General features: G+C 54.7%; 1 protein-coding gene across 1 annotated transcript; it reads right to left on the minus strand.

The window, feature by feature from the left end:
• Positions 1-1,303: 1,303 nt before the first annotated feature.
• Positions 1,304-24,255, minus strand: PITX3 (paired like homeodomain 3). The gene is made up of 4 exons (XM_076338636.1): positions 24,013-24,255; positions 9,350-9,490; positions 3,867-4,072; positions 1,304-2,857 (listed from the first exon to the last, which is right to left on the minus strand). Exons 2-4 carry the CDS (start codon positions 9,456-9,458, stop codon positions 2,294-2,296), a joined length of 879 nt encoding a protein of 292 aa, XP_076194751.1. The 5' UTR covers positions 9,459-9,490; positions 24,013-24,255; the 3' UTR covers positions 1,304-2,293.
• Positions 24,256-26,068: the final 1,813 nt, after the last annotated feature.

A 26,068-nucleotide genomic window follows, 5' to 3' on the forward strand; every position in this document is an offset into this window, starting at 1 on the left:
GGAGAGGGTATTAGAGAGAAGCCCAGGTCCTTCTTTCTTCCCTTAGGGGGAAGAGCCATAGCAGAGAAGGGAGTTAAGCACAATAGCACCAAGACAAGGCATGTGTTTGGTGGAAGGCTGCTGGATGGAGGCTCCAGCACAGAATGGAGACTAACCACTGAAGCTACCTCAGCAGCACTGGTGCCCAGCGGCAAGGTAGGATCCAGGTTACAATGAATGGTCTTGTCTTGGATGCGCTATGTCTATGTTTTAGATGTTTATGCTTGATCTTTGAATGCACGTTGCAGATAGGGTCGTGCTTCCAGCAGTAGCTGTTCCAGTGCAGGGTAACTTGGCTCCCTCATTTTGGATTAACTCAGAGCAAAGAATAATTTTGTTACAGTGAAGCTGGGCTGACATCTGTGACTGCTTTCAGCATCTGCTCATCAATACCTTCAGCAGCAGCGGCTCCCTGTGGAATAGGCTTTGGCAAAGACTGAGTGGTTCATATGATTTGCTTGTGAGGGACCTCTTACTGCGTCCTAGTGAGGATCCCTTCTTAGCGAAGAACTTACTTCCTCTCTGCATGTTAACAACATTGCAGAAACCTGGTTTATGCCAGGTTTGCCTGTCCATTCATCCAAAGAACATAGTTTGTTGTGGTGATGTGTTTTTGTTTGGTTTTTTTTTTTTCCTAAGAGAAAAGTAAAATATTGGGGCTGTGCTTTCCCCTTGGAGCGTGTGCCTGATGAAGGGAAAGGAAGCTGCACTGGGTAGGGATGTCCTGCTCCCCTGCTGCCCGTGGAGCTTCCTTGGGCCCTTGGTGGAACCCGCTTGCATCCCTCTGCATTGGCTGAAGCAGCAGGTCCCCCTGGTGCCTGTACATCTCAGGAGAGCCACCTCTGTTTTACAGCTTTCCCAACAGAAACTGCGCAGGGGGAACTGGGGACGGCTGTTCAGAGTGGGAGTGCCTGTAGGGGCTCCCCTGCCCTGGGCTGCCAGGAGATCAAAGGCACTGGCCCCATCCCGCACGGCGGGGAAGCCTGAGCCAGGAGAGGCTGGACCTTCCTGCCGCAGTGGGTGCACGCAGACAGGGAGCAGGCTTGTTTTCCCTCCACGGGCTTTTGCTGTCCTGAGGAGCCAGGTGTTTGATTTGTAAGTGAGGAAGAGAGATGGCCCCTCCAAACCCCAGGCCCCTGTTCTGACTCGGGCTGCCTCGTGCTGGCGCTCCCAAGGATGCTCGCTCTCGCCTGGGCTGCTGGCGCTTGATTTCTGAGTCTTCAGATGCAGGTTTGTGCTCTCAATAACCAGACAGGCAGAAGCCTTAAAGGGATTGTGCCAACTTTTATTTTATTATCTTTTTTTGGAAATGGGATTTGGAGAAGGGAAGGGAAGGAGATTGCAAGGGGGAGCTGATTGTTGCAAAAGGGGATGCTTTGGATGTACACTGGCAAAGGTGTTCCTGTCTGACTGGAAATGACTGAAGCAGTAAAGCATGACAGGCAGGATGCTGCCTCGGTGGATGTGCTTGCTTTATGGGTTTTTTGTTTTAAGGTCTACTTTGTAGGTTATTTCACGTACAAAACAAAAAAGCATATTTTAATGTCTATATATGTATTTGTATATATGTAAGATATATATACACACACATATTTTATATCCTTACAACTCCCAGTTCCTAAAGGCTTCAAGTCTGAAGGGCCATGTGTATATATGCATTATAAAAAGAGATGCCAATCGATTGAGACACGGCTTTCCTTACTGGCTGTGTGATAAATAAGTGGGCAAGACTTCTTTAACTGAAATCTCGCACGCATGCAGGGAGAAGGGGTCAGCCAAGCACCAAATGGCAGCCCCTGCGTTGCCCTGTCCCTGGCTGTTCCCTGCAGGGGTGGCATCTGGCTGCCCGTGCTGTCCTGGGGATCTGGGGAGCTCACCCCTGGGGTCTTGGGGGGGCAGATTGAAACACACTTGGTTCTGCTGCCCATGGGTCAGGCACCCCGCACGTCGGGGCTCCTATTTCCCCATGGGGCTTCCAGTAGACTGTTTTGGTTTCTTTACCACGAAGGAGGAGGTTTGGTGGGCAAGAGGGGAAGGGGTTTGGGAGGGGAAAGACAGTCAAAATTCACCATACGATAGTTAGACAAATCTTCATAGAGGTCCGTCTGCCTGCTCACCGCTCGCTCTCGCTCTCTCTCGCTCTCTTGCTCTCTCATGTTCACTCTCATTCTCTGCAGGACGTACGCTGTTGTAGGGCTAAAGGTCTCCTTTTATCAGGCTAAGGTCAAGTCCCTGGTTGGCGGAGGGCAGCCCTTCATACGGGCCTGTCCACGGCGTATTGGCAAGGGCTCAGATTGGAAGCTGCCGTCTGCACCGCCGGGTAGGTGAAGTTAGCGTGCTGCTTGGCCTTCAGCCGCAGGCTGGCCAGGCTGGAGTTGCATGTGTCCCTGTACATGTAGGGGCTGGCTGTTGAGGCGTAAGGACAGGCACTGGATGAGACAGCAGAGTTGAGGCTCGGGCTGTTCAGGTTGTTGATGTTTCCCAGGTTGTTGAGGCTGGAGGCCGGTACTCCAGTCACCGCGGAAGGGACCATGGATGAAGGCATGGTCATCGAGGCGATGGAGCTGGGTGGGGAGAACATGGGCTGGGAGGAGAGGGGACTGACGTTCATGGAGTTGAAGAACGGGAAGCTCTTGGCTGAGAGCGGGCTGGTGGCGAGCCCCTTGGTGGCCCAGTTGTTGTAGGAATAGCTAGAATACATGTCGTCGTAAGGCTGCATCAGTCCGTTGAACTGGGCTCCAAAGCTGTTCTTGCACAGTTCGGCCTGTTGGTTCCTCTCCCGTTTCCTCCACTTAGCTCTGCGGTTTTTGAACCAGACCTGAGAGAGAGAGAGAGAGAGGGAGGGGATGGGAATCGCTCTGGGCTGTCCCTGGAAGGGGCCTTGCCCCAGTCCCTTTGCCCAGCAAGGCAAGAGCTGTTGAAGGGCCGGGGATGCTCCCAGGGACCTGGGAAGCTGAGCATCAGGGAAGTGTTGCAGCAAGATGTCTGGGCTGCAGGGTCATCTCCCAGTGAGAGTCACCACCTAGATCAAAATCCAACCACTACCATTTTACAACGCACAGAATAACCCACCTCACTCAACAAACGGATGCCCTTTACAAGGGGAAAAGGGAGGAAAATACTTGCCATATTTCCAAGTGACCACAGCCCAAGAGGAGGGGTTGGGGTTGTGTGACTTGGGAGCAAAGTATTTGGGGGATGTGGTTTGAGAGCTGCTGAGTGGAGGAAATAACCTCTCTTGTTTTGACTTCACCTCAGGACCAGCTTGGGGTGGGGTGTTAGAAGTCTATCTTCTAACAGGAAAATCTGTTAGTGTTGGAGGGACTCAAACAATATAACTTCCTAGAGTGTGGAAGCTGCTGGAAGGCTATTCATGGTGCTATCTCATATTTCTAGTAGCAGAGAGAAGCTCTCATTCCAGCTGGAGCCCTGCCACGCTATGCCTGTGACTGCACAGTGGTTTGGGAACGCCAAAGAGTGCCCTCCAGCAAGGCTAAGGCTGGGGGACGATGGCACTGCAAGGAAGGGGTCTGCCGGGTCGGGGCAGCCAGCTGGTGGGGCTCTGTGGGGCAGAGCCTGGGCTTTGCATCTCCCTGTGTTATTGCAAGGTGGCACTGGATGGGGAAGGCACCACCAGCACGGGGTGTGTGCGTGGCTGGATGTGTCAAATCTTGGGTGTAGAGCCTGGTGAGGTGTTTTCAGGACAGGGACATTTTCTAGTGCCCCTAATTCCTTCCTTGGTTTGGGGACAGCTTGGTGGCTTGTATCACAGCTGGCTTCCTCCCCACAAGCTCGAGCCCGGGAAGGTGGGAGGGCTGCAGTCCTACCCGAACTCGTGCCTCTGTCAGGTTGGTCCAGACTGCAATCTCCTCCCTGGTGCTCATGTCTGGGTAACGGTTTCTCTGGAAAGTGGCTTCCAGCTCCTGGAGCTGCTGGCTGGTGAAGTGCGTCCTCTGCCTCCGCTGCTTCTTCTTGAGCGAGCCGTCTTCAGGGTTGGAGTCGTCCGTCTGGTTTTGCTGGGACTTCTCAGTGTCTGTGCGAGAAAACAGAAAGGTGGGAGAGATCCCCTGAGTTAACTCGGAGGCTTGGATGCATTTGGGAAGCCCGTCCTTGGGGCAACCAGAGCGTGCTCAGTGAGGTCCCCCTCTGCTGCGGCCACCAGCAGCTCCAGCTGCACCCACAGGAGTGGTCCTGTCTCCCTCCCTCGCCCTTGCGAGCAGGCATCCACCCTGCACCAAAACCCACGGCCCCTTGATGCAGCACGGCTTGCCCTCATTTAACTGCTGTAATGGATGTCAGCTTCCAAGTGACTGGATTTGGATTTTCCAAACTTCCAATCGCTGGTTTTCAGTAGTCGCAGTTAAGATGGGTGATAGTGGCAGAACTTACCCAGGCTGGCAGTTTCCTACTCTGCTTAAAACTCTCTGCCTAAGGCGCCCTTTAGAAAAACTGAATGGAAATTGCCACTTATGACACAGCAAAAGATCCAGTAGTGGTTTTGTGGACAAGTGATGGGAAAAGGCAAATTGCCAATGATAGCAAGTTGAGGTTCTTAAATTGCCTAAACCTGAGGAGCACAAATTTTTATCCTTCCTCCCTTCTTACTCCTCTACCTCCTTACTTAGGTGCACGTATTTTTATTTTTTAAAAGTAGGAAAAGGCCTCTCCTAGACCTTGCCATGAAGTACTCCAGCATCTCCCTGTCCTTCTGCCCCTGCCCACCTCCTCACTCGGAGATCCCTCATTTCGTTGCCCCTTAAATGAACATCTTTAAACTCTCCAGCGTTCACGCTGGTACCTAAATGAAAAGTACAGCTCAGCCTCCTCCTAGGCATTAAGCCCGGGCCTTAATGCTGAGCCTTGGGCTGCCGTGGCTGGAGGTGGGCAGCCAGGTACTTCTCTGTGCCACAGCCCCTCCTGGGCCTGTCGGTACTCTGCAAACAGGGGCAGAATGCAAATATAAATATCTTCCATCATCAAAAGAAAATGTCACATTTGAGCACTTGGGCAATCTATGGAGGACAACGACAAGGAGGAAAGCTATAGCTCGTGTTTAATTCTGCTGGGAACCAAGACAAGTCACCACAGAAGAAAATTATTCCAGTGAAAATAAATAATTTCTGATGTTTGCCGCCTCCTTCCTCTGATCTAGAAGCAAGGTGAAGCAGTTCCAACTGAAAATCAGGTTTTCAGCAGGGAGGGGAGGTAGTCTTTTACAGTGGGAAATACTCAGCTAAACTAAGTAGAAATCCTTGCAAACAGTTGCCAAACTGTTGCATCCGGGAGAAGAACCTTTAAAAAATTCTGGCATCATTCTGCTGAGATTCAGATTAAAAGGATTTTTTTTGTTTGGTTGTGGTTTTTTTTAAGTGGAAGCTAGCTTAAAAGGCTTCAAAGTTCAGAAAAATCCTAACGTGGAAGGTGTCTTGTACAGCCCCTTAAAAAGCAGGGAGGCGAGAAAACAGTAACCTGGAATACAGCTGGGGGAGGAAAAAAAGGGTTCCTCAAGTCAGATGGATGTGCTCTGGAAAAATATGCCCCATAAAAGCTAAATGGGAAAGAGAGAGCCTAAGAGAGAGGCTGAAAAGCATCTGAGCCCCGACAGAGAAAGGACTCTGCTGCAGGGCAGCGCCGTACCCAACAGCAGGTGCTTTAATGGAGCCCGGCCCTGGGAGACACTCCTGTCCCAGGAACCTGGTGCCACTACCCCATTCCCGTGGCAGCGTGTTAATTCAGAATCCTCTCCCTGTTGTTCCTGGGAAAACCCTCCTTGCACCCGCTTTTCTCCAAAGGGAGCAACGCTGGAGTCGCAGAGAGCGTTTGCAGGACATGCACTAGCTCTTCATGGAGGAAAACCTGTGTGCGGTCAGAAAAGGTTTGTTTCTACGGGTATGCGTTGCATTGACTGAAGCAATGTGGATTCCCCGCAGGCTCCCCACCAACCGCCTCCGCTTCTGTGGCACGTTTAATGCTATCCACCAGCAGGAAAGCTAACGCAAGGAGAGCGAGCTGGCTGTTGCTCACAACAGCAGGGTGCAAGCTGGTTCTGCTGAGCAGGAAGGTGCTGTCTGCTGTTCCCAGTGCCAGGACCAGTTTGTGTTTCCATCCAGGGTGTACCCGCAAGAGAACTTTCCCAGTGCACTCTTGAAACAGACGAAGCCATAGGGCCTGAAAAGTGGAACGGTAGGAGCTGGCTGTGGTCTCGTGGTACTCTCCTTGTTCCCATGAGCATCTTCATGTGGGGATCCCACGTTCAGCAGAACTCTTGGAAGCACGCTCTTAATGGGGATCTTTTTTACAGTGGTTCTTGCCAAAGAGATAAAACTGATTTCTCTAGCTCAGTGCTCTAAGCCAGTGTTGGAAGAGGGAGATTCCTGCATTATCCAACTCTAAAACAGATTAAAAGGGGAGCGATGCCACCACATTTGAGCTAGTTATTAGGAATGGCTCAGTACAGATGAAGGGACAACATTTGGTTTGTTTGTTCATCTGCTAAGTCTGGGTTAATTAAGAGCCTGATACATCCAGGGGATATGTTCCCACAAGAGCCCCTGACAAATGCGGATTTCCAAAGGGGCTGCTGCGAAGCAGGAGGCTGTGCCCTAATCAGGAGCTCCTGCTCAGGACGGCCCTTCTTCACGCAGGAAGAAACTATACCAAGAGGGAAGGAGAACGGAGCGGAGGTACCACTGGCTTATGGGCTGCATCTGGGTGGAAGAGCTCACTAAGTATCTTGCTTTGGTATTTGTCTTCTCCACACCTTCTGGTGTAGAACTTTCCATAAATCTTGTGAAGTCCAAGGAGATGTAGGAATCCTGACTTTGAGCCTGGAAAAATCTCTGCAGCTACACATTCTTCTTATTGTCCTCTCCGTTTCCGTACCTGCTACCTGTGGCTCTTCCTGAGCATTGCTTATAGGGAGTGTCATGTCTGCTTCTGCTTCTTCTCTAGGCAGGGGAAAAGCGCCCTCTGTAAATGGTGCAGAGCTTAGGCGTCGCAGCGGGGACCAAAAGTGTGGCAATACAGGGAAACAAGGGACCTCGCAAGAAGGAGAGACCCTGTGGGTGCCCTGAATCCATGCTGAGGAGCAGAATACGGGCAGATGCAGGGCAGTTCCTCACCTCCTCCCTCCTCATCCTCGCTCTCCCCCTGACCTGAAACCTGACAGAAGGTGTGACAAACCACGCCACGCCATCGGAGGACACTTGGGATCTCCGAGAGCTGAGCCCAGACAAACAAGGTTTGTGCTCCCTTCCTCAGGATCTCTTGCTCTGCTTCCTTCATCCTCAGAGTCAAGGAGGAGCAGGGAGGCTGCTCTCTTGAGGAGAGGCAAGAAGTGCCAGAAGCACAGCCCTGCCCCGTCCCGGGCAGCCCTCGGTGGTGTGCTCTGCTCTGCCTGACACCGGTGACTTGTGGCTGCCGTTGGCCTGCCTGGTGCGAATGCACAAGCTGCCAGCCTCTGCATGCAGGTAGCGCTGGCAAACACCCACCTCCCGGAACCATTTTACTTCTAGACCGTTTAAGACAGTGGGGAGTGACATAGCCAGGCACCCAGCCTTTATTGTCAACCCAAAATAGGTTGTGGAATATATCTCGTGCACGTTCGCCCACTCAATGAAACGACTGCAGTCATAGCTGGAATTAGCTGCTCATGCCTAATGGAAAAAAAAATCAGCTCCTAAATTGGCAGTTCTGCGGCGTGCCAGGGTGGGCTTGATCGGGAAGGCCACTTGAATGGAGACGACCGCCGTGCATCCAAAGCAGCTGACGAGGAGCCACTGAGCTTGGGGATGTGCCCAACTAAGGTACGTGTGCACTGGGGAATTCGGCGGGTGGATTCTCTGACCATAGTTATCCCAGCGTAACTCTGTTCATGATACTTGCTCTGGAGAATTCTAATCTGCATCATTCATTCGGGCCCCTCACTACAAGAAGGACGTTGAGGTGCTGGAGCGTGTCCAGAGAAGGGCAACGAGGCTGGTGAGGGGTCTGGAGAACAAGTCTGATGAGGAGCGGCTGAGGGAACTGGGGTTGTTCAGCCTGCAGAAAAGGAGGCTGAGGGGAGACCTCATCGCTCTCTACAACTACCTGAAAGGAGGTTGTAGCGAGGTGGGTGTCGGTCTCTTCTCCCAAGTAACAAGCGATAGGACGAGAGGAAATGGCCTCAAGTTGCGCCAGGGGAGGTTTAGATTGGACATGAGGAAAAATGTCTTTACTGAAAGAGTGGTGAAACATTGGAACAGGCTGCCCAGGGAAGTGGTGGAGTCCCCATCCCTGGAGGTATTTAAAAGACGAGTAGATGAGGCACTTAGGGACATGGTTTAGTGGGCATGGTGGTGTTGGGTTGATGGTTGGACTCGATCTTAGAGGTCTTTTCCAACCTCAATGATTCTATGATTCTGCTTATTAGCTTTTGCACACAGGTGAGCCTGGAGGCTTTACGTGGGGAGCAGCAGGCTGTCCCCGGCCCTCGCCTCCCCTCGCGCTGGCAGCTTTGCATTGTCCTGCTGCATCCAGAGCAACAAGGGATGGAGCAGTCACAGGACAGATGCAAAATCCAGGGGAAGCCATAGCATTTGGTAGCTGATTTCTGAGCAGGTGTGAATGGTGGTGTTTCTTCTTCAGAGCCTGATAAAGAATGCGGTAGGCTTGGGGTTTGTTCAGCCTTTGGGAATGGTCAGAGGCACCTCCTTGGGACAAGAGCAGCCCACTGTGGAGCCTTGCACCAAGGCACAGACAACCAGGCTTTTTCAATTAAAGCAGGGGCAAGACAGTATTTCTCTTCCTTCTTATTGCCTGAACCTGGAAAGTTCAGCCCAAGGTTAACCCGCAGCATGGAAAGTTTCAAGCTAAGCAATTTAAACAGAGTTTAAAAAAACAAAAGGGCAGTTTGTAACTAGGTGCAGCCTTCTGTGCCTTGGATGAGATTTCCAATGTTGCGGGGAGAGCTCTCCTGCTCTGGGGACCCAGTTGAGGCAAATACAATAAAATCTTGGTTGGGCAGTGACCCGGCTTGCCTGACTCACGCCCTCTGTCAGCTGTGGCTTCCTGCAGCTGGGGACAGGCAACCCCATCGCCAGGATGGTGCTCTTGCCCTCCCGATGGCTGTCATTGTGATACGCACCCCTATGCCTTCCCCCTGCTTGCTGGGACGGCTGTGTGGCTGCGGCACTGTGCTGGCTCGCGGTACAAGAGGAAGCTCAGCATGTCCCCGGGAGAACCGCAGCCAGCTCCTGCAAGCCACTGGCCACCCGGATCCACCCGCAAGGACGGGTCGGGGCCTCTCTTGCATCTTAAGCCTTGCACTCACCGCTGTGGTCCTGTCCTTTGCAGCTGTGCTCGTGTTGAGGGGTTCCGGAGTCCGAGAGAGACAAGGCTGGGCTGCGAGCCTCCGCATCTGCCAGCAGGTTGAAATCCATGGGGCAGGGATGGGTGGCGGAGGAGGAGGAATCTGAAAAAGCAGCAGGCACAGGCTGATTAGGGAGATGAATCTCTGTGTGTGACCTCTCCCCACCCGCCCTGGGAGGGACTTGCCAACCCTTGAGGAAAGGTCTAGGAAAAGCAAAGGATCTCTGCGTGATCCTTGGACCCCTTTGAGTTTCCTGGCTGGAAAATGGACATGCCAGGCTTTCTGCTGAGCTTCCCTATAAATCAAAGATCATCTAGTGACACTTCTATTTGCAGCCTTCAGAGAAAGATCCTCCAATTTATAGGTGACATTCAGACTGAAATAGCAACGCCGGGAGCATGCTGTGTAACGGAGATCTGAGGAAGTGGTTCTGGGCCAGCCAAGGGCTGTTAGCACCTTCCCCAGACATCCCGCCTCTCCCATCCTCCCTGCCCAGCTTCACTCCTCTTTCTCCCTCGCTTCTCCATAAACCGGTCAAGCCCAAGTAAAGCTGTCCAGAGAGCACTAACGCAGATGTACACGCGCACATCCCAAAAGAAAAGCAGTCCTGTGCGTGGCACTGATAGGAAGGGCACGTCTGCCTGCACAGCCGCTGCTGCGAGCAGGGACCTGGGGCAGCGCAAGTGGACTCCTTTGGGGTGCATAAGGACCTCTGGAGCCTGAATTAACATGGGAATCACATTACACGCCCTTGGGTGACTGGGAATGAGTGATCCTGGCTGCAGCAGCAGCTTGCTTCCAGCCTTAGGTCATCCTGGCTGAAGGCTCCCCGTGTCCCCTCAAGTGACTGTCCTGTGCCCATGAGCCACGTCCCCTGGCTGAAAGTATCCCAGCTGGGAAGCTGGCAGTGCTGCTCCCCACAACTGCAGGCACCACTGGGGTTCCTCTACCACCTCTTTCCACACCTCTCTGTCCCAGGATCAATTATTCTCACCATGCTCTTCCTCGAGGCCCCCGCATTCTCCACCTGTATTGCCCAGAAGAGCTCGGCTGAGAGCACCACTTTGTTCTGGACCACACTGGGCGCTCTTGAAGAGGCAGGCATGAAGCAGTAAGTGCTACAAGCCCAGCCACATCACCTTGGAAAGGTGAGCTGGCCCTGTGTTATGATCTGGGTTTCAGATCATAACCCTGCCGTATACAGGACTATGCATTGCCACCAGTGCAGGTGCAATGGTTTCTGAAGTCTGGACCGCTTTGAGGGGGTCACAGCAGCTCCTGAAACTCTGGTCATCCCAGCTAATACCTCACCTTCCCAGCTAGGGAGCCTCTCACTCTAAAACATAACAGCAGCTGATGCACCATGCCAGGATCTGGGACCCCTGGGTTTAGGTTTGGGACTTCCAAACTGCAGGTGGAGGTCAGTTGTGAAGACTGGATTCTGGCTGGTGAAGGATTGCTCGGCCCCTCGAATCCTTACGTGTTGGGGAGGGTGCCTGCTGAAGGCAGTATTTCGTCTGGACTGCGCTAGCATTTAGACATGTAAACAAGAGATTAATCACATAGCTGTTGCACCTCCTTTGGAGATGGATGACAGTGACTAAGAATGTATTTTCAGAGCTGTCTAAAACCTCCTGCCAATTTGAGCAGGGCTGCCGCTAGGGCCCTTGGCAAGGCTGACCCCAAAACCTGCAGCGTGCTTCCCAGGCCGTGGTGAGAGGGCAGGGAGCCGTTTCTAATGGTTATCCGCCTGGTTTCTGCAGCAGATCTTGCTCACAAAACCCCCAGCAGTTTCCCTCGCTCTCCCTTTCACTTGACCTCCATCCCCAGCCTTTCCCAGGTGCCGACGAATCTGTCTTGACACTGGCCTCAATCAGCGCTCTTCGAAAGCAGCATCTAATGAAGGGACCTGGTGCTGGTTTCCCAGACCTTTGCCTTGCTCCAGGCTTCTCCTCTCCTGTGGGAGAGAAGTAGCAGGGGCTCCATCTTTGCCGGGAGGCTGGTTTCCATTTCTACCCCACGGCGAGCCTGACCTTTGATGTCCGCCGGCTGCGTGAGCTCCTGGCAGCAAGCAGGGCACAGCCCTGTTGCTTTTTGCCATGTGTACGTACATGAAGTGATGTGATAGGGGCTGTGTTTTCTTTAATACCTTTGCATGGAGTAGGGGGAGTCCATCTGCTGCTGATATTGCCATGGCTTTTAGCATTACTCTCGGAATTATGCAGAAACGCGCAGTGAATTAATTCCATGGATTAAGTCTTGATTAAGATGTGTGTCACTTTGCTGTCTCAGAATTTATTAAGAGCCCTTCTTGAGGCGGCGGCAGATGGAATTTCTGCCCAATGTTTGTAGATGATAATTTCCCCTCTTCTACAGCCATTTGCATATGATTGCATCTGTCAAGCACAATTTCCTCTCTTCTAGGGCTTGACTCTGTACTGGACCAGATTTAAGGAGGAATTCAGACTCCTGCCTTGCTGTAACTGAAGGACAGTGTCCTCCTGCACAGGGTCCTGTTTGCTTTGAGACTCTTTTTGCACATCTTGCATTGCTTTGATCTGTGCAAACTAGAGCAGAGATGGGAAAACCAGGGGGGAGTATTTTACAGCTGGTTCCATACATGTAAATGACAACACAAGGTACAAGGCTCAGGGGAACCCAGTCCCAGTATTGAAAATTCATGCCCCATCCTGAACCGCAGCCGTGCAGTGGTTATGAGGTTGATCCAAGCCGCTGGGCACAACATAGCGTGCTTGGCCTGCCTCAGAGATGCAGTGGGCACCTAGTTTGAAACTGATTTTAAAGTGTGGCCCATATTCAAGTTGAAACTGGGACTTGCGGCTCAGAACAAGTTGGCTTTTTGAACTGAATTTAAAACTAGGAGGATTTCAGAGAGGAGATTTTGTACGTATATATAATTACATACCTATTGCATGTGCCCTACATGGTGGCATCAAGGAAGGCCTTCTCAGCTCGCTGTGAGCAGGTCACAGAGAAGCAAAAGCAAAGGGAGAGGGGGATCTGCTCAGCACGGTTATGAAGGACCGCAGGAAAAGTCGGCAATGGGGACAGCACGTGAGCTCTGTACCAATGTATTTACCCAAAGGCAACCCCATGCCACTGACGCAAAAGGCTGTAGGTATTATTCTAGATTATACAGCCTTTTCGGATTTAATTAAAGGAGCTTTCTTCCACATTGGCTAGATCTCACTGTAGGCAGAGACATTGAGAGTCAGCGCTAAACCTTCATGGTATTTCTACCAAGTTGTTTGCCTGGTCTCAGGGAGTTACTGATATTGGCAGGCACCTCAGAAATGTCTTTCAACAAAATCGAATTTATCATCTCCATCTGAGTCTTCATCTCACTTTCTTTTAACGTAAAAGAACGGTTTCTTTAGGGACAGCTCCTGTACTAGCAACATGCAGCCAGGCTTGCTCAGAGGTTTCAGTTTTGTAACACTAGCCCTGGCTCCTAGCCTGCTCTGGCACCTGTAACTCCTTCCATTGACATATGTAATTGCTCCCAAGATAAAGGTTCCCAACTCTGTAACAAACACGCCTTTTCTTCCAGTCACTACCCGTGTGCATCCTTTCCCTGGCTCCTGTGCGATGGTGCCGGTGGCTGCCTCTGCAGGTCCCTCCAGCTGATGGGGAGCTGCCGTCCCTGCCCCGCGGGCACGGTAGAGGGCAGGGGGAAGAGAGCAGCTCTGGCTCTAGGCTTTTTCTCCTTTCAAATTCACCCCCTTTCTATTTCTGCATCAGTGCCAGGCTGCCCAAGCCAGGGCCATTGGGGCAGGAGGAGGAGGGCACTTCTACACGAGGAGGGCAACCTTGTTTACCCAAAAAGAGCAAGCGAGGGTCCCCGTGACCTCTCTCCTGATTCTCAGTAACACGCTGCTCCATCACCCGGGAGCAAAGATGCCTTTGCTTGTTTTTTTTGGAGGGGCGGGAAGGAAACATAAAGGCTGACTGCGAGCCAAGTAAGGCTAATTATAGTGGTGGCTTTTGTGATGTGGATGTTGCCTGCTGAGAGCTGCCTTCAGATTGACAAGTGCGTGCTGCTCAACTCCCTGCGCTACCGTCAGGGAGCAGGCTACCGGCTGAACCTGCTTCTGCAGGTTGATCTGAAGGGGAAAAGCTGTCTCTTGGGTTGTTTTGATGTTATTTGGCTTCCCATGGGCAAGCAGGGGTGCTTCAGCAGGGACCTGGTACTTGGGATCCCTAGGCAGCAGCACACGGACCGCTGGTGACCTGTGGGCAGGGGGGAAGCCCAGCCAGCCGGGCTCCCTCCAGCAGATCGGCACTGCCCCGCAGACCTGTGAGCTTCCCCCACCGCCTGTGCCTCCAGCCAGGGCCGCGGTAGCCGCAGCCTCTGCTTGGGATTGCTGATCTCCACAAAGGGTTCAGGGTTATCCCTCAGGCTGAAAGGTGCTCTGCAACCAGTTTGGGGGGGGGGGGGGGGGGGGGCAGGCGGTGTCTTTTCTTTCTTCCATCCCCTGAGGTGAAGGTATGATGTTACACTAGATGTCTTAGGGTCAGAGCTGTCTCTTCCTGCTCCATCAATCCCAGAAGTCAAACTGCTGGGAGTAACTAGATTCCCAATGGAGTCTGGCCGATTGCTTCACTCCTCTCATACTCGCACTCCCTGTGTGCTGGCTTACTTTCAGCAGAGATAAACATTTGGGACTCTCTTTGACTGTACATTTTCAGGAAGATGATCTGCCTCTGTACTTTGGTCCCCGGGGAGGCTGAGCTAAGGTGGAGCAGCCCCTGCCTCTTCCTCTGCCCCATGTTAAAGGGGAAGGGGCTGAGGCTGTGCCTGTCCCCTCCTGGAAGGGCATTTTGTTCTCCGGATCCATGCATTTGTTCAGGGGATGGTGCCATCAGAGTGCCTGCAGTCTGGGATTTCAAATGCCACAGCGTGCACAGCACATGAATCGCACGATGACCTGAGAGCCAGGCTCTCTTTGCTGTCTGACACAAGTGCTGCCTGTGAGGGGCTCTTTCCCTGCAGCTAGAAAGCAAAAAGGATGGGACACAAGACAAGAGTTAATCTTCGTTTTCTCAAGACTACAGAAATACAGCTATGGGGAGACAGGGTTACCCACTGCTAAATGTCTCGGTGTAGCTTTAAGTCTCTAATCTTAATGGAATTGCAGCAGGAACCAAGAGTGACCATTAATCACTGGAAGATAAACAGCAGCAGCCAACTGGTGACCCAGAGCACAGAGCCATTACGGGACAGGAGAGCAAGCTGCCTGCCTCCAAAAACTTCAGGCTGTGCACAGCCCCAGGCTGGCTGAGCAGCACTTTCGGGCGCACACTCAGAAATGGATCATCGACCTCCAGCAAGCACTGAGTCACAGGTTATAATAAACTTTATTTCTCGATTTAGTCCTTGCAGTTGGGCACTAACCCCTGAACTCTGGCGCTAGGTGGTTTCGTAGCAGTGTGTGCTGCTTTGAAGTCTGGAACGTGGTTTGGGTTTTTTTTCCTCCCATCAGTAGGCATTGCCAAAGCTCCCTGAGGTGCTTGGTGTCTTATTGCTGTCAGAGCAAGTTGCCTGGCTTGGCTGGCGCTACCCCGCACACAGTGTGGGCTGCAAGAGTGTCGCCAGCAGTGCGTGGTGCCACGCTAACCGCAGCAGCCCCGGGCCCTTGCTGCTGGGCTTCCTACCCGCAGCCAGCGGCACAGGCTGGCTTTCTGAGGAGGGTGTCCAGGTTGTTTCCACTCTCTTCTCTTTTTGTGCATGGCTCCACGGAGAAGTTCCTGATAACGGCGAGGTGGTGAGAGGATGGGGAGATAAGGCACTGTCGCTGACTTGGCTTATGATGTAAGTAAAACCACTCGGCTGTTCTGAGACTCCATCCTTCATCTCAGAAATGATGCTAATGAGCCTATCTGAGCTGGTAGAGGCAATGAAGCAAAATTCCTCTAAGTGCTTCCAGATCCTCAGATAAGAGGTGCTAGGGAAATGCCCAGCCTTGCTGGACACTGCCTAATGCTTTCCCTGGGGGCTGGCAGCAGCCTGCAAGGTGAGAGCAAGCCGCTTGCTTCCTCTGCTTCGGCAGGAGCCTCCAGCTGTGGAGGAGGGTGATGGCCAAAACCTCTGCTCTGAGCAGCAGAGGGTTAATAAATCGCCTGTATTCCGGAGGATTATCACAGTGGAAACGTCCCAAGGATTGACAGCTCCATACCCATGTCCACAGCAAAAAAAGCCCACAATGGAATGTGTCCCGTTCGCTTATTTGATGGGCTGCGCCGGGGAAGCGCCCTGCTGTAACCGTGCACCATACATAACTCATTGTCCTCCCCAACGGGTGCATCTGCAGCCCCCGGACTGGACCGGTGCAGACCCCGCTGAGCTAAAGCATGGGGGCCTGCAGAGACAGGGCAACACACTTGGGCTTGGCTTAAATTAAGCTATTTGCCTTAGTATCTTTGGACCCCAGTGCTGCCCTTAGCCTACCTGGTTGGTTTTCAAAATGGCGCCCGCAATTTGGAAACGAAGAGCTAATGCTAACACAGAAGGAAAGTCCTGCCAGACTTTCTGCAAAGTTGTTTTTTTCCTAAACTAAATGTTCATGCTTCTTGCACTCTTGTAAGCATTGCACAGCAGGTCTTGCTGTGTCCAGCTGGGTTTCTGGTATCCCTTGAATGCCCTGCCTCGGTGAGGCTTTCGGCACCTTGGCTCCGTCAGCCAGGACTAGGTTTTTTCTTTCTGACAGGCTATGCAGTTATATTAATAAAGCCGTGCTTTGTTATGGCTTATTTTGTTTGTTAGGCATCTGGAACAAAATAAATCAGCAAAGGCTCAGTTTTGCCCGAACAAATTGCGATCGCACAAAGTTGCTGGCACAGTGAGGCTCCACAGCACAGGAGTGCTGGGAGTGTGAGCACAGGGGGAGAAAAGTCCTTTGGAGAAATTAATCCCTTTGCTTTAGGGAAGGGAGAAAAGAGACTGATTTCAGTAAGAAACTCTACCTGGGAGAATCTCACAACCGAAACAAAGGACCCGCTAAAGCAGAGCACCGGTGTTTGCCTGGCCCGGACGTACCGATGCTGCTTGTCCCTGCCTGCCCTTGCCCACTCCTGCAGCCCCGGCAGGCTGGCTCCAAAGCGACCCGTGCCAGCGCTGCGTGATCTGCCTGCGTCTGCACGGGAGAAATAGCTGCACAGCCCCAGCGTACAAGGGACTGTGATCTCCCCTTGCACCTGCAAGCTGAGCAGAAGCAGAGCCGGGAATGAGACGAGACAGCTGCAAACTAGGATCCCAGGCAGGAGTGAGAGGCACAGGCAGCCTGCCTGCAGCTCGGGCGCTGGGCACGCGCTGCTCGCGCAGCAGCAAAGGACAGCAGGGGCTGGCATCAGCAGATCGGTATGCGTTGCTGTATTTATTTGGGCGATTGTATGAATTTGACTAATTATTCCAGCAGTCAAAGGAAACTGGCCCGATTCCCGTGGGGGCTGTGCTCGCAGCAGCATGGCAGGGTCATTTCTGTATCTCTGCGGCCATAAAGTTGGCTCATTTTAGGGACACTCAGATAGTGAGATCAAGGACTGGAGCTCTATGACTCCAGCTGCTGTCAGGAGTTTTGTATGCAGATGGAGGGCGGCGGATGACTCAGATATTACCGAAGATGTAAATGATTCTCACAATTAGTAAACAAGCTCAAGAAAGCCCCTAATCAAGCGGGTGATGCAGGGGGTTGAAGGTCAGGAAGGATCCCGCCATGCCGTCGGCACGTCACACCCTTACGGCTGGCTGACCTCAGTGCACCGTAGAGCTGCCCGCGTCTGCCATCCGTCAGCACTTCTGCTAGAAATCCTTTCTGGAGAAGTTCGACTTGATCATAAACATTTGTTCTGTGACAAAACTTGGCAAAACCAGCAGCTAGAAAGGAGCTTTTTTTTTTTTTTTGGGGGGGGGGGTGGTGGTGGTGGTGCTGGAACCCAGAGGGTTGCAGGGCTGCAAAGGGAAAAGTAGCGACTGCTAAGGGTGCCGTGACGGCCCCACCAGCCACCATGGCCAACGAGCGGCTCTGTTGGTTAAGGCAGCAAGAGCCCAGAAGCAGCTGGCTCGCTCCGAGGGATGTGTTGCCTCACAGTGCAAACCCGCAGCGCCGGAGGGAGCCGATGTCTGCTGCGCCTGGCTGTAAGGTTTCCTCATGATTTGTCTTTTTCTTTTTTTTTCCCCCCCAAGCAATTTATATTTAAATTTTTTTTTTAAAGCTCTCTGGCAGGAAAACCCTTGCAGGACGCAGGCTGCCGTAAATAAAACAAGCGGATGATCTCAGCCCACAGTATCCCTCCCCTCTTCCTCGGGATACTGCGGCTGGTAGGGCTGGGGCAGGGGGACGGTGGCTCTGGGAGGGATGCTGGAGCTCGTTCTCCCCCACTCCGCCTTTATGGACCTTGCAACATGCCCTGAAGGTCAGCCTGTTTACCCAGACATTGTTTGAAGGGGGCCGAGGGAGGCAATTAGCCCTCCCCACCGCAAACACCGCTGGGTCCGATCCTGCAGCGGTTTGCAAACGGCCTGCGCTGGCAGGATCAGGCCCACACATCGCCTGGTTTTCGTGCCGTGTGCCCGCAGTGAACGGTTAAATTGCGCGTATCGGGGGCAATGAGGAGGAACGGCAGGTGGGCGAGCAGGGAGGGCTGGCAGCCCGCAGCCTCTCGCCCAGGTGCCCCGCTCGGGGCCGTGGCAAACTGCCCCACGTCCCTAAATTTGGGGTCACAACAGACATCGCAAGCAGCAAAACGAGAGGTTTGAATTTCAGGATCCTGAAATGCACTGTGCTGCCTAAGGACTGTGTACAAAGTCTGTCTCTTCTCCCCCCCCCCCCCCCCCCCCCCCCAAATCCTTAGTTTTTCCATCTGCTAGAGGCTGCATCCCATGCGGAGCCTTGGGAGGTAGGCAGTTTGGGTGGGTAGGAAAGCAAGCTGCAGAGGCCTAATTACTCATCCAGCCTGGCCCCCGGGCAATCCCATCAAAGCGGTTCAGAGAGAAAAGGGATGGGGCAGAGGGAAGCGAGCTGTCTCAAAACGCTGCCGCTTGGGTCACACCGCCTCCCTTCAGCTGCCCGGCCCAGCCTGCCTGCTCTGGGGACAGGGACCTTACACCCAGAAATACCTCTGCCTCCCCCCCCCCCCGCCTGCCAGCAAACCCCACCTGCAGCTCCAGGGCAGCGGGAACGGCCACCGTGGCCTGGGACCGGGGGGCACATCTGAGCTCAAGCACTGGGTTTTTTAAACACCGTTATTAAAACCCACCCGACACAAATTAAGCTGCAAAACCCTTTTAAAATGGGACACAAAAGTGCGTATTGTTCATCACTTTGGAATTTCTCCCCGGTTAGGTATGGATCCATACCCAGACTGACCTTTATGGATCGATTAATTTAGCTTAAAGATTTAGATTTTATTTTTTTAATCATCCTGGTACCTCCTGTCCTCTAGAAAGTCTTACTTATTTTATTTTGGAGGAAAACTTCCATGAATTTACTTTAAAAAATAACCTTGCAATAAGTGCATACAAAACAAAAAAGAAGTTGGGATATTGTGGCACCAAAAATAAAACTGATGGAACAAAAAGGGAATTTCATGTGGTTTTCATTGTCAAGTCTAAGCTCAGAAACAAACAGGAAATAAAAATGGCTAAAACAAAAGAGATTTCTTTTAAAGTGTGTTCAAATCTAAGTGGGGAGCTGCTGCTTTATTTGGGAGGGATTCTCTGTTTATTTGTTTTTCAGAAAGAGGAGTAAATAAAAATGTCCACACACAGACAGGTCAACTTGATTTACAGTTAAATCCTCATGCTTCTTGCTGGTCATTTATAATAAGCTTTTTTAAGAAAATTAGATTTGCATAAATAGCAGCACTGGAAGGGGGAGAAAAGGCAATGGGGGGGGGTGCTTCTGCGTGAAATGAGGTTGGGAGGACGAAGGAACGAAGAGGGAGAAAGAGAGGCGAAAGTAACTGCGAACTCCCCCGTCATTCGTTTTATTTCATCTTTGTACTTTTTCAGTTTTTACAGGCAGCTCTGCAGGCACTGAGCCTTCCAGCCCGTGCCAACCCACTGAAGCTCCCTAAGTAGCAAATAAATGCATTTATTTAGTAAGAGTAGTCTGCAGGATCAGGGCTATGTGAAATAGAGCAGCATACGTGCTACATCCTGCAGACAGAAGCGTTTCTTAGGCTCTCAGATTTGGGATTATGGAACTTCTTTGACAGGGGTTTACAAACTGGTGTCTCAATCACAGTAGCTCTGATGGTGATTTTTGAGGGGTTAATTTAATGCAGGCAGGACCCAGCTCCCCACATCAGCTGAGATCCCCAGCAGCTACAGCCCCATTAATGCATCTCTGAACACTTGGAACGGTTGAAAAATCAGATGGACTAAATTAATAGCAGCTTCTGCAAATTCAGCTCTGGTTTCCCTCCTCTTTTGCACTAGTTAACAGGGTGTAAATATTTATTTTCTGGTGGAGCTGCGGTTTGGGAGATAGCAAAGAGCGTCGGATTGAGGGTCAAGGGACAGAGGTTGTATTTTTGGCTCAGATCAGATCAGGTAATTCTGCCAGAGCTCAGTTTCTCCTCTGCGCAACAGGGATATTTCCCTTCGTGCTAAAGCATCCAGAGATCCACCTATGAAAAGGCTAGGGAGCTCCCGAGGAGAGACATCGTAAGGTGCAGCTCTTCAGAAATGGGGGCTCCGAGCTTGAACTTGTACCCTGCAAATTAGCAGGAAATTTCCTGTTCAGTGTGCGGGGGATTGGCCCTCTTCCCGAATCTGCTGGGCAATACTCCGACACCGGTGGGGGGGAAGAGGGGGACCTCCCGCACTCACTCCCCATCTCTTTTTAAAGCCTAATAACAACAGAAACGTTTCTCAGCTTCTGCCCAGCTAGATCTCCTAGTTCCTTCCTGAAAACAACTTTTAATATTTAATTGTTGCTGAAAAATGGCAGATCCATCGCTAACCATCCCACGGGAATTTGCGGCTCTAGCCAGGCTGCCATACCTGTCCTCCTCCAGGGTCAGAGACGAGGATTTCAAGCAAATCCTTTCCCACAGAAGCAACCCCTCTGCGCTGAGTCTGGCCCCGGTCACTTACGCTGCCGAGCCTCCAGGAACAGCCTGTGGACTCCCTTAAATGCCCCAAGGAAGCCCAGAGCTAATAACCAGCTTCATTCAATTCCCAGTCACATTATTATCCAATCTGCCAGAGGCATTAATATTCAGAGGTGAGGCAGGAGGAGGGCAGGGGTGCTGGCGAGGGGGAGCGGCACACAAAGGGGAGGAAGGGAAGCGCAGCGGGCTGGCCTCAGAAATCCTTTTTCTCCAGCTGTCTGAAACCCCAGCCCATTTCAGCCGGGTGTTGACAAGAGAGGGTTTTTCTTACGGTCTCAGCACTAACTTCGATGCCAGTTGGTGGAGGCTGTCCCCCTGCCAACAGCAAATGCCCAGGCTTGGCACAGCCCGATGCCCTCGGCCCTGGCGGCCCACGGCAAGAGGGAGAGCTTTGCCCCCTCTGCCGTCAAGCCCTAAGTAAATAGCAATCTCCCATTTTCAAACAGCCATATAATCGCTGAGCCTGCTCGGAGACGCCACAGCCTCCCGTTTCTGACACCCCTCCCTCCACGGCCCCGCGGTCTCATCCCGCTGCCTTCCCAACACAGGGCACACAGCATGAAACCACCGGTTCTCCCCATCTGGGACTTCATTCCCAGCCCAGGTACCTCCCCTGTCCCCGGAGCCGGGGCACATGTGCCAGGTCACGAGACAGACCTCATGTCCCCAGCTCATCTCATCTTCCTTTTGGAGCGGTCTCCTAGATCAGGTTTCTGGCTTTTTCTTTTTGGCAGTCTCCAAAGTCAGCCTCACCTCTCAATCTCAAGGGTCTGGGTAGCATCTGACAGAGAGAGAAGGTGCCACTCTTTTTTGCCAGCTCTCCATAGGGTACATTAACCAATACTTTTGCAATCCAGTCACAATTTTCAGATCTATTAATTGCCTGAATTAAGCCCTTATAGAAATGTAATAGATATTAAGTGAGGCTTGCAACAGTTTCTCTGCCAGAGAGAGATACGTTTTTTAAACCAGTGCCTCGGACAGGAGACAACTCAGGAATATAGGTGGGCTTTCATGGGGGGAGCCTGGGCTGCAGGTCACGCAAACCCAGTAACACCAGAAACAACACTGCCCTTGCCCAGACCCTGCTCCAGGCTGTCGGGGAAAGACATCTCCCCGCGAGGGCTCCCTGTAAAGAGTACCGGGCATGGTGCGACCGTTAGCTAATGAAAAAAAAAAAATCAAACCCTGCTCTGCTTCTGCAGACATTTGTGGAGACTGAAAGCAGCTACCATGCTCTGCTGGTCCCTCAGGAGCCAGCAGGCAGCTCTTTGTCCCTCACAGGAAGGCACCATCGAAGCCTGCACAAACACCCATCCCTCCGGCTCACCAACAGGCCGAGGGGTTGGAAGGGAGTGCGGGGAGCCAGGGAGACCCTGATCCCATCACCAGAAAGGTGGTCCTTTCCCTGCCTTTGGAAGGCGGGACAGGAACGGGGGTGACGCTCCTGAAAGGCACCTTCCTGAGCTGTTGCTTTTAGCATCTCCCAAAATTGCAGAGGGGATAGAGCCATTTCATCCCTAGCATCCTCCAGGCCACGGGCCAGGCGTGGAGGACCCACAAGCTTGTCTGGGGGATGCCAAATTCCCCTCCTTGCCTTCAGCACTAGTCTCCACTTGGAAAGTGCACGGATCGTGGGCCCATCGGTCGGGAGGCTGCCTCCCTCTAAGGCGAAGGAATGGGGAGGCAGGTGAGGAACTGGTTTTGATTCCTGCACCGCCAGCTCAAAGCATCATCTGGGTGCGGTGACTGGGGGCTTACACCCGGGCTCTGCCGGGCCCCGGGGTCCTGCAACAGCGTGCCTCTCTGCGGCCGCCTGCGCAGAGCCAAACTCTGCATCTCACAACCCGCCGGGCCGGGTGGGAAAGGTGTGCGGAGCCCCGGGAGCTCCGGCCGGGGGACTGCTGCTCCGGGCTGCTCAGCCCCGGCGGGGAGGGGGGGGCTGCACCGACCCCCGCCAGCGCCTCTGCAGGGCCCTGGCGCTGCTGGGGGGGCAGAGCCGCTCCCCGCCCCCCCTCCCCAGCCCGTCCCCTCAGCTGTCCAGCCGCGGGGGCGCCGGGAGAGGGGCCGACAGGTGTGCCCCGCTCGGCGGCACCGGGCCCGCCGCCCCCCGGGGCCCCGCCGCCCCCCCGGGGCCGCTCCAGCAGCTGCGGCGGAGCGCGGGCGTCGGCCCCCGCCTCGGCCGCCCTCCCCCGCCAGAGCCGCGGCGAAGCCGTCCCTCTCCTCCGCTCCGAGGAGGAGGACGGGGGGAAGGACATGCGGGTGCCGCGCTGGCGGGCTAGCGCTTCCCCCGGGGCCGCACTCGTTGAGCGGGGAATAGCCGGGGGAGCGGCCGGTGCCGGGCTCCGTCGGGCGCCCGCTGCGGTCGGCCGGGCTTCCCGGGCACCCGGCGGGACGGAGGAACGCCGGTTTGCACCGTGCCCCCGGCGCCGGGGAGGCGGCGGAGCCCGCACAAGCGCCCGGAGGCCCGACAGCCGGCTCTGCCCGCAGCCTCCCAGCGCCGGGCGGCCGCGCTCCGCCGGGGCGGCTCGGAGCTCCCGGCGGAGCCGCCGCGGAGGTCGGCGCTCCCCTCCCCCCCCCCCCGCTCCTTCCCCCGCAGCCCGGCCAGGTCTGTTATTCCCGGTCGGGCCCCCGGACGCCGGGGAGCAGCAGCCAGCGGCGTCCCGGGGCAGGTTCGCCCCGTCCGCGGGGGCCGGCTCGCCCTCTCCCCGGCGCTGCAGGGAGGTCGGCTGTGTTGTAAACAGGAGCCAGCCCGTTACATAAATATCATTTATCCAACTGTCCAAAAGCCGTCGGGCTGCCTTCCTTTCCTCCGGCGGCGTCTCCCCGCCTCTGCTCCCCGCGCCCTTCTCCCCCGGACCCTGCAGACAGCTGAGCCGCAGCCCGCAGCGCCGTTATTTACAGCGAGCCCCGGCTAATTTAAACAGCCGCTGCCCCGCTCGCCCGAGTGGAAAATGACTAAGTTTAGCAACGGCGAGAAGCTCCGGCAGCGCTTGCCGGGAGGGGCCCGCGGCGGCCCCGAGGGGACGGCCGGAGCTGCGGCACCCCGGCGGCGGCGGCGGGCAGGGGACCGACGGGCCCTGCAAGGGCAGAGTGGGGGAGGCGCCGCGCCCCGCCGCCGGGCGGGCAGCGGTCCCGGCAGCGCCGGGGCGCGAGGGGGGGGGGGGGGGCAGCTCCGCCGCACACGGCCCCGGGACCCCTTCTGGATGGCGGGGCAGGGCTCGATCCGCCCGCTCTCCCCCTGACCCCGGCTGCCGCCCCTTGCCCCGCGGGAGGCGGCGGAAAGCGGGCCCCGGGCGGGAGCGGGGCTGCCCCCGCGCTGCCGGGCAGAGCGCGCCGAGCCGCCCCGCCGGGGATGCTCTTACCCTGCGCCGGCGTCGGAAGGGCTGCGGGCGGCCGGCGCCGCACGCCCGGACTGGCACCGAGGGGCTCACGGGGAAATAAGGGGAGAACCCTGCCCGGGAGGCCGGGGACGGAGAGGCACTTACAGCGGCTCCAGATGCGGGCTCGGCTGGGCGGCCTTAATCCTGCGAGAGGGTCGAAGCTGGCCCCCGCCCCGCGGCCCGGGCTGCTCTGCCGCTGTCAGAAAGTAAATCCCCCCGGCTCCCCGGGCACTCTGCGCCTCGCTTGCCGGCCCGCGGCTCACGGGGAGGGCGGAGGGCGCCGGCCGACTGCCTCCCATTCACCCTGGCCATTCACTTTATGGCGGGCGGCCGGCGCCCCCCGCCAGCTGCACCGGGCGCCCCGCTCCCGCCCGCCCCATTCCAGCTGCGCGCCCGCCGCCGCCCGCCCCGTCCAGCACCGCCCGCCCCGGCCCCGCCCCGCGCCCCGCCCGGCGCTCCCACCGCCCAATCGCCCCGCGCCTCATTTACATCCCGCCGCAGCCCGGGCCCCCGGACTCGCCGAGGAGGGCGGCAGGCCCCGCCCCCGTCCCGCTGGCCCCGCCCCCGTCCCGCCCCGCCGGGGCCGCCGCCCCGGCCGCGCCGGGCAGGGCGAGCGGCGGGCCGGGGGCATCTCCCGGGCGCTGGGCTCCCTGCTCTGCCAGCCCTGAGGGCACATAGGGGGTGTCCATGTATATAGGTATATGTACACATATATTGTTGTTACCGCTGCCGTCCCCGTTGCCCGCGTGCGTTGTTCACCGCTTGGCGATCCGGTACCCTGGAGCCCGTGCTGGGCATCCGCTCAGTACCGGCGCGGCGAGCCTGTTCGGGCTGTACAGTTAGAGCCACCAGCCAGGCAGAGTTTTCTGGGGGGAGCCGAGTCCGTAGTCGGCTGCTGGAAGCGTTCCCCTGCACGACGGAGCAGCAGTTGCAGGGGATGCTAATTACGGGCTAATTACCGCACGCTCTGTCCCGGCTCTCGGCCGTACCGAGAAGCGCTTCTCTGGCAATACCGTGCCGCTTTTCCCGGGACGCGGGGGCTGCCGGCTGTGCGGGAAACGCCGCGCTCCCGCCCGCTGATGGCTCTCCGGGAAGCCACATGTAATTTAGGCTCCAGCCTGGCTCCTACCGAAGTTCACGGCAAAATCCCGGTGCGGTGGTGCAGGGTGCGATCCCTCCCCGAAATGTTCCCGAACGCTCGTCCCCCCTGCGAGCAAGCCTCGGACGTGTTTGCACTCACATTTCACTCCAAGCAGACACGTCCCCTCTCTCCCAGTGCTCCCGGGGAGAGGTTTGCAGAAGTCGGGCTTAGCCTCTCCGTCCGGCCCGGGGATGCCTGAGCCCAGGGGAGAGGTTTATCCCTGCCAGGCTCTTACCGAGTTGGATGCGTGACTCTACGGTCTGATTTTCTTGAGGTCATTTCCATGTCAACCTGCTCTCCGATTTATGATGCCAAAGGTCACCCTCAAGCTCTTCCACTGACATGTTTTAGAGATTAGGAAATAATGTTGTGAGAATTGAGGAGTGAATTTTAACCCTGGGTGATTTACGGACCGTATTTAGGGAGCCTGCTAAATGCATAACGTGGCATATAGATGTGTATGGGAAGAAAAATGCACACGAAGAAGCACAGGATGTAAAGAAAGGTTAAGTAGACCCAGGCATTATGGATTACAGTTCAAAAACATGCACAAACACGTTAATTCAGTAGAAACGCGGAGAGTTTAAAAGGAGCCACAATGTTGACATGCTTATGAGAAATTACCATTGTTTTTTTAATGGTAGTAATCTGGGGTTTGTGTTTGCCTTACTGCTTTTTTGCCCGCCAAAAATGACAGCAAGCTAGACCACATCTTTTCCCAGCCCAGATTTTAATCCATCCCAGCATAGGCTTGTCTCCGTCAAGAGAAGCAGACACAGTATAGCAGCACTAGCACTTTCCACGGTGCAGTCCATCTCTATCACCACATGCCGCAGGGAAGCTGAAACCCCTGCTCAAGGTCTGCAGCAACGAAGGGACCGTATTTTGAATTGCCTCCCCCTCCCCCCAAACCTTTCACCATCAGCAGCCCGCAGCAAATACAGTTAGTACTTACGCTTTCAAGTAATAATGAAACAAAGGTATTTTTACCTATTTCCCTTGGGCAATTGGAAATACGAA

The sequence above is a fragment of the Aptenodytes patagonicus genome, chromosome 5, assembly GCF_965638725.1.
Source record: "Aptenodytes patagonicus chromosome 5, bAptPat1.pri.cur, whole genome shotgun sequence".
Lineage (NCBI taxonomy): Eukaryota > Metazoa > Chordata > Aves > Sphenisciformes > Spheniscidae > Aptenodytes > Aptenodytes patagonicus.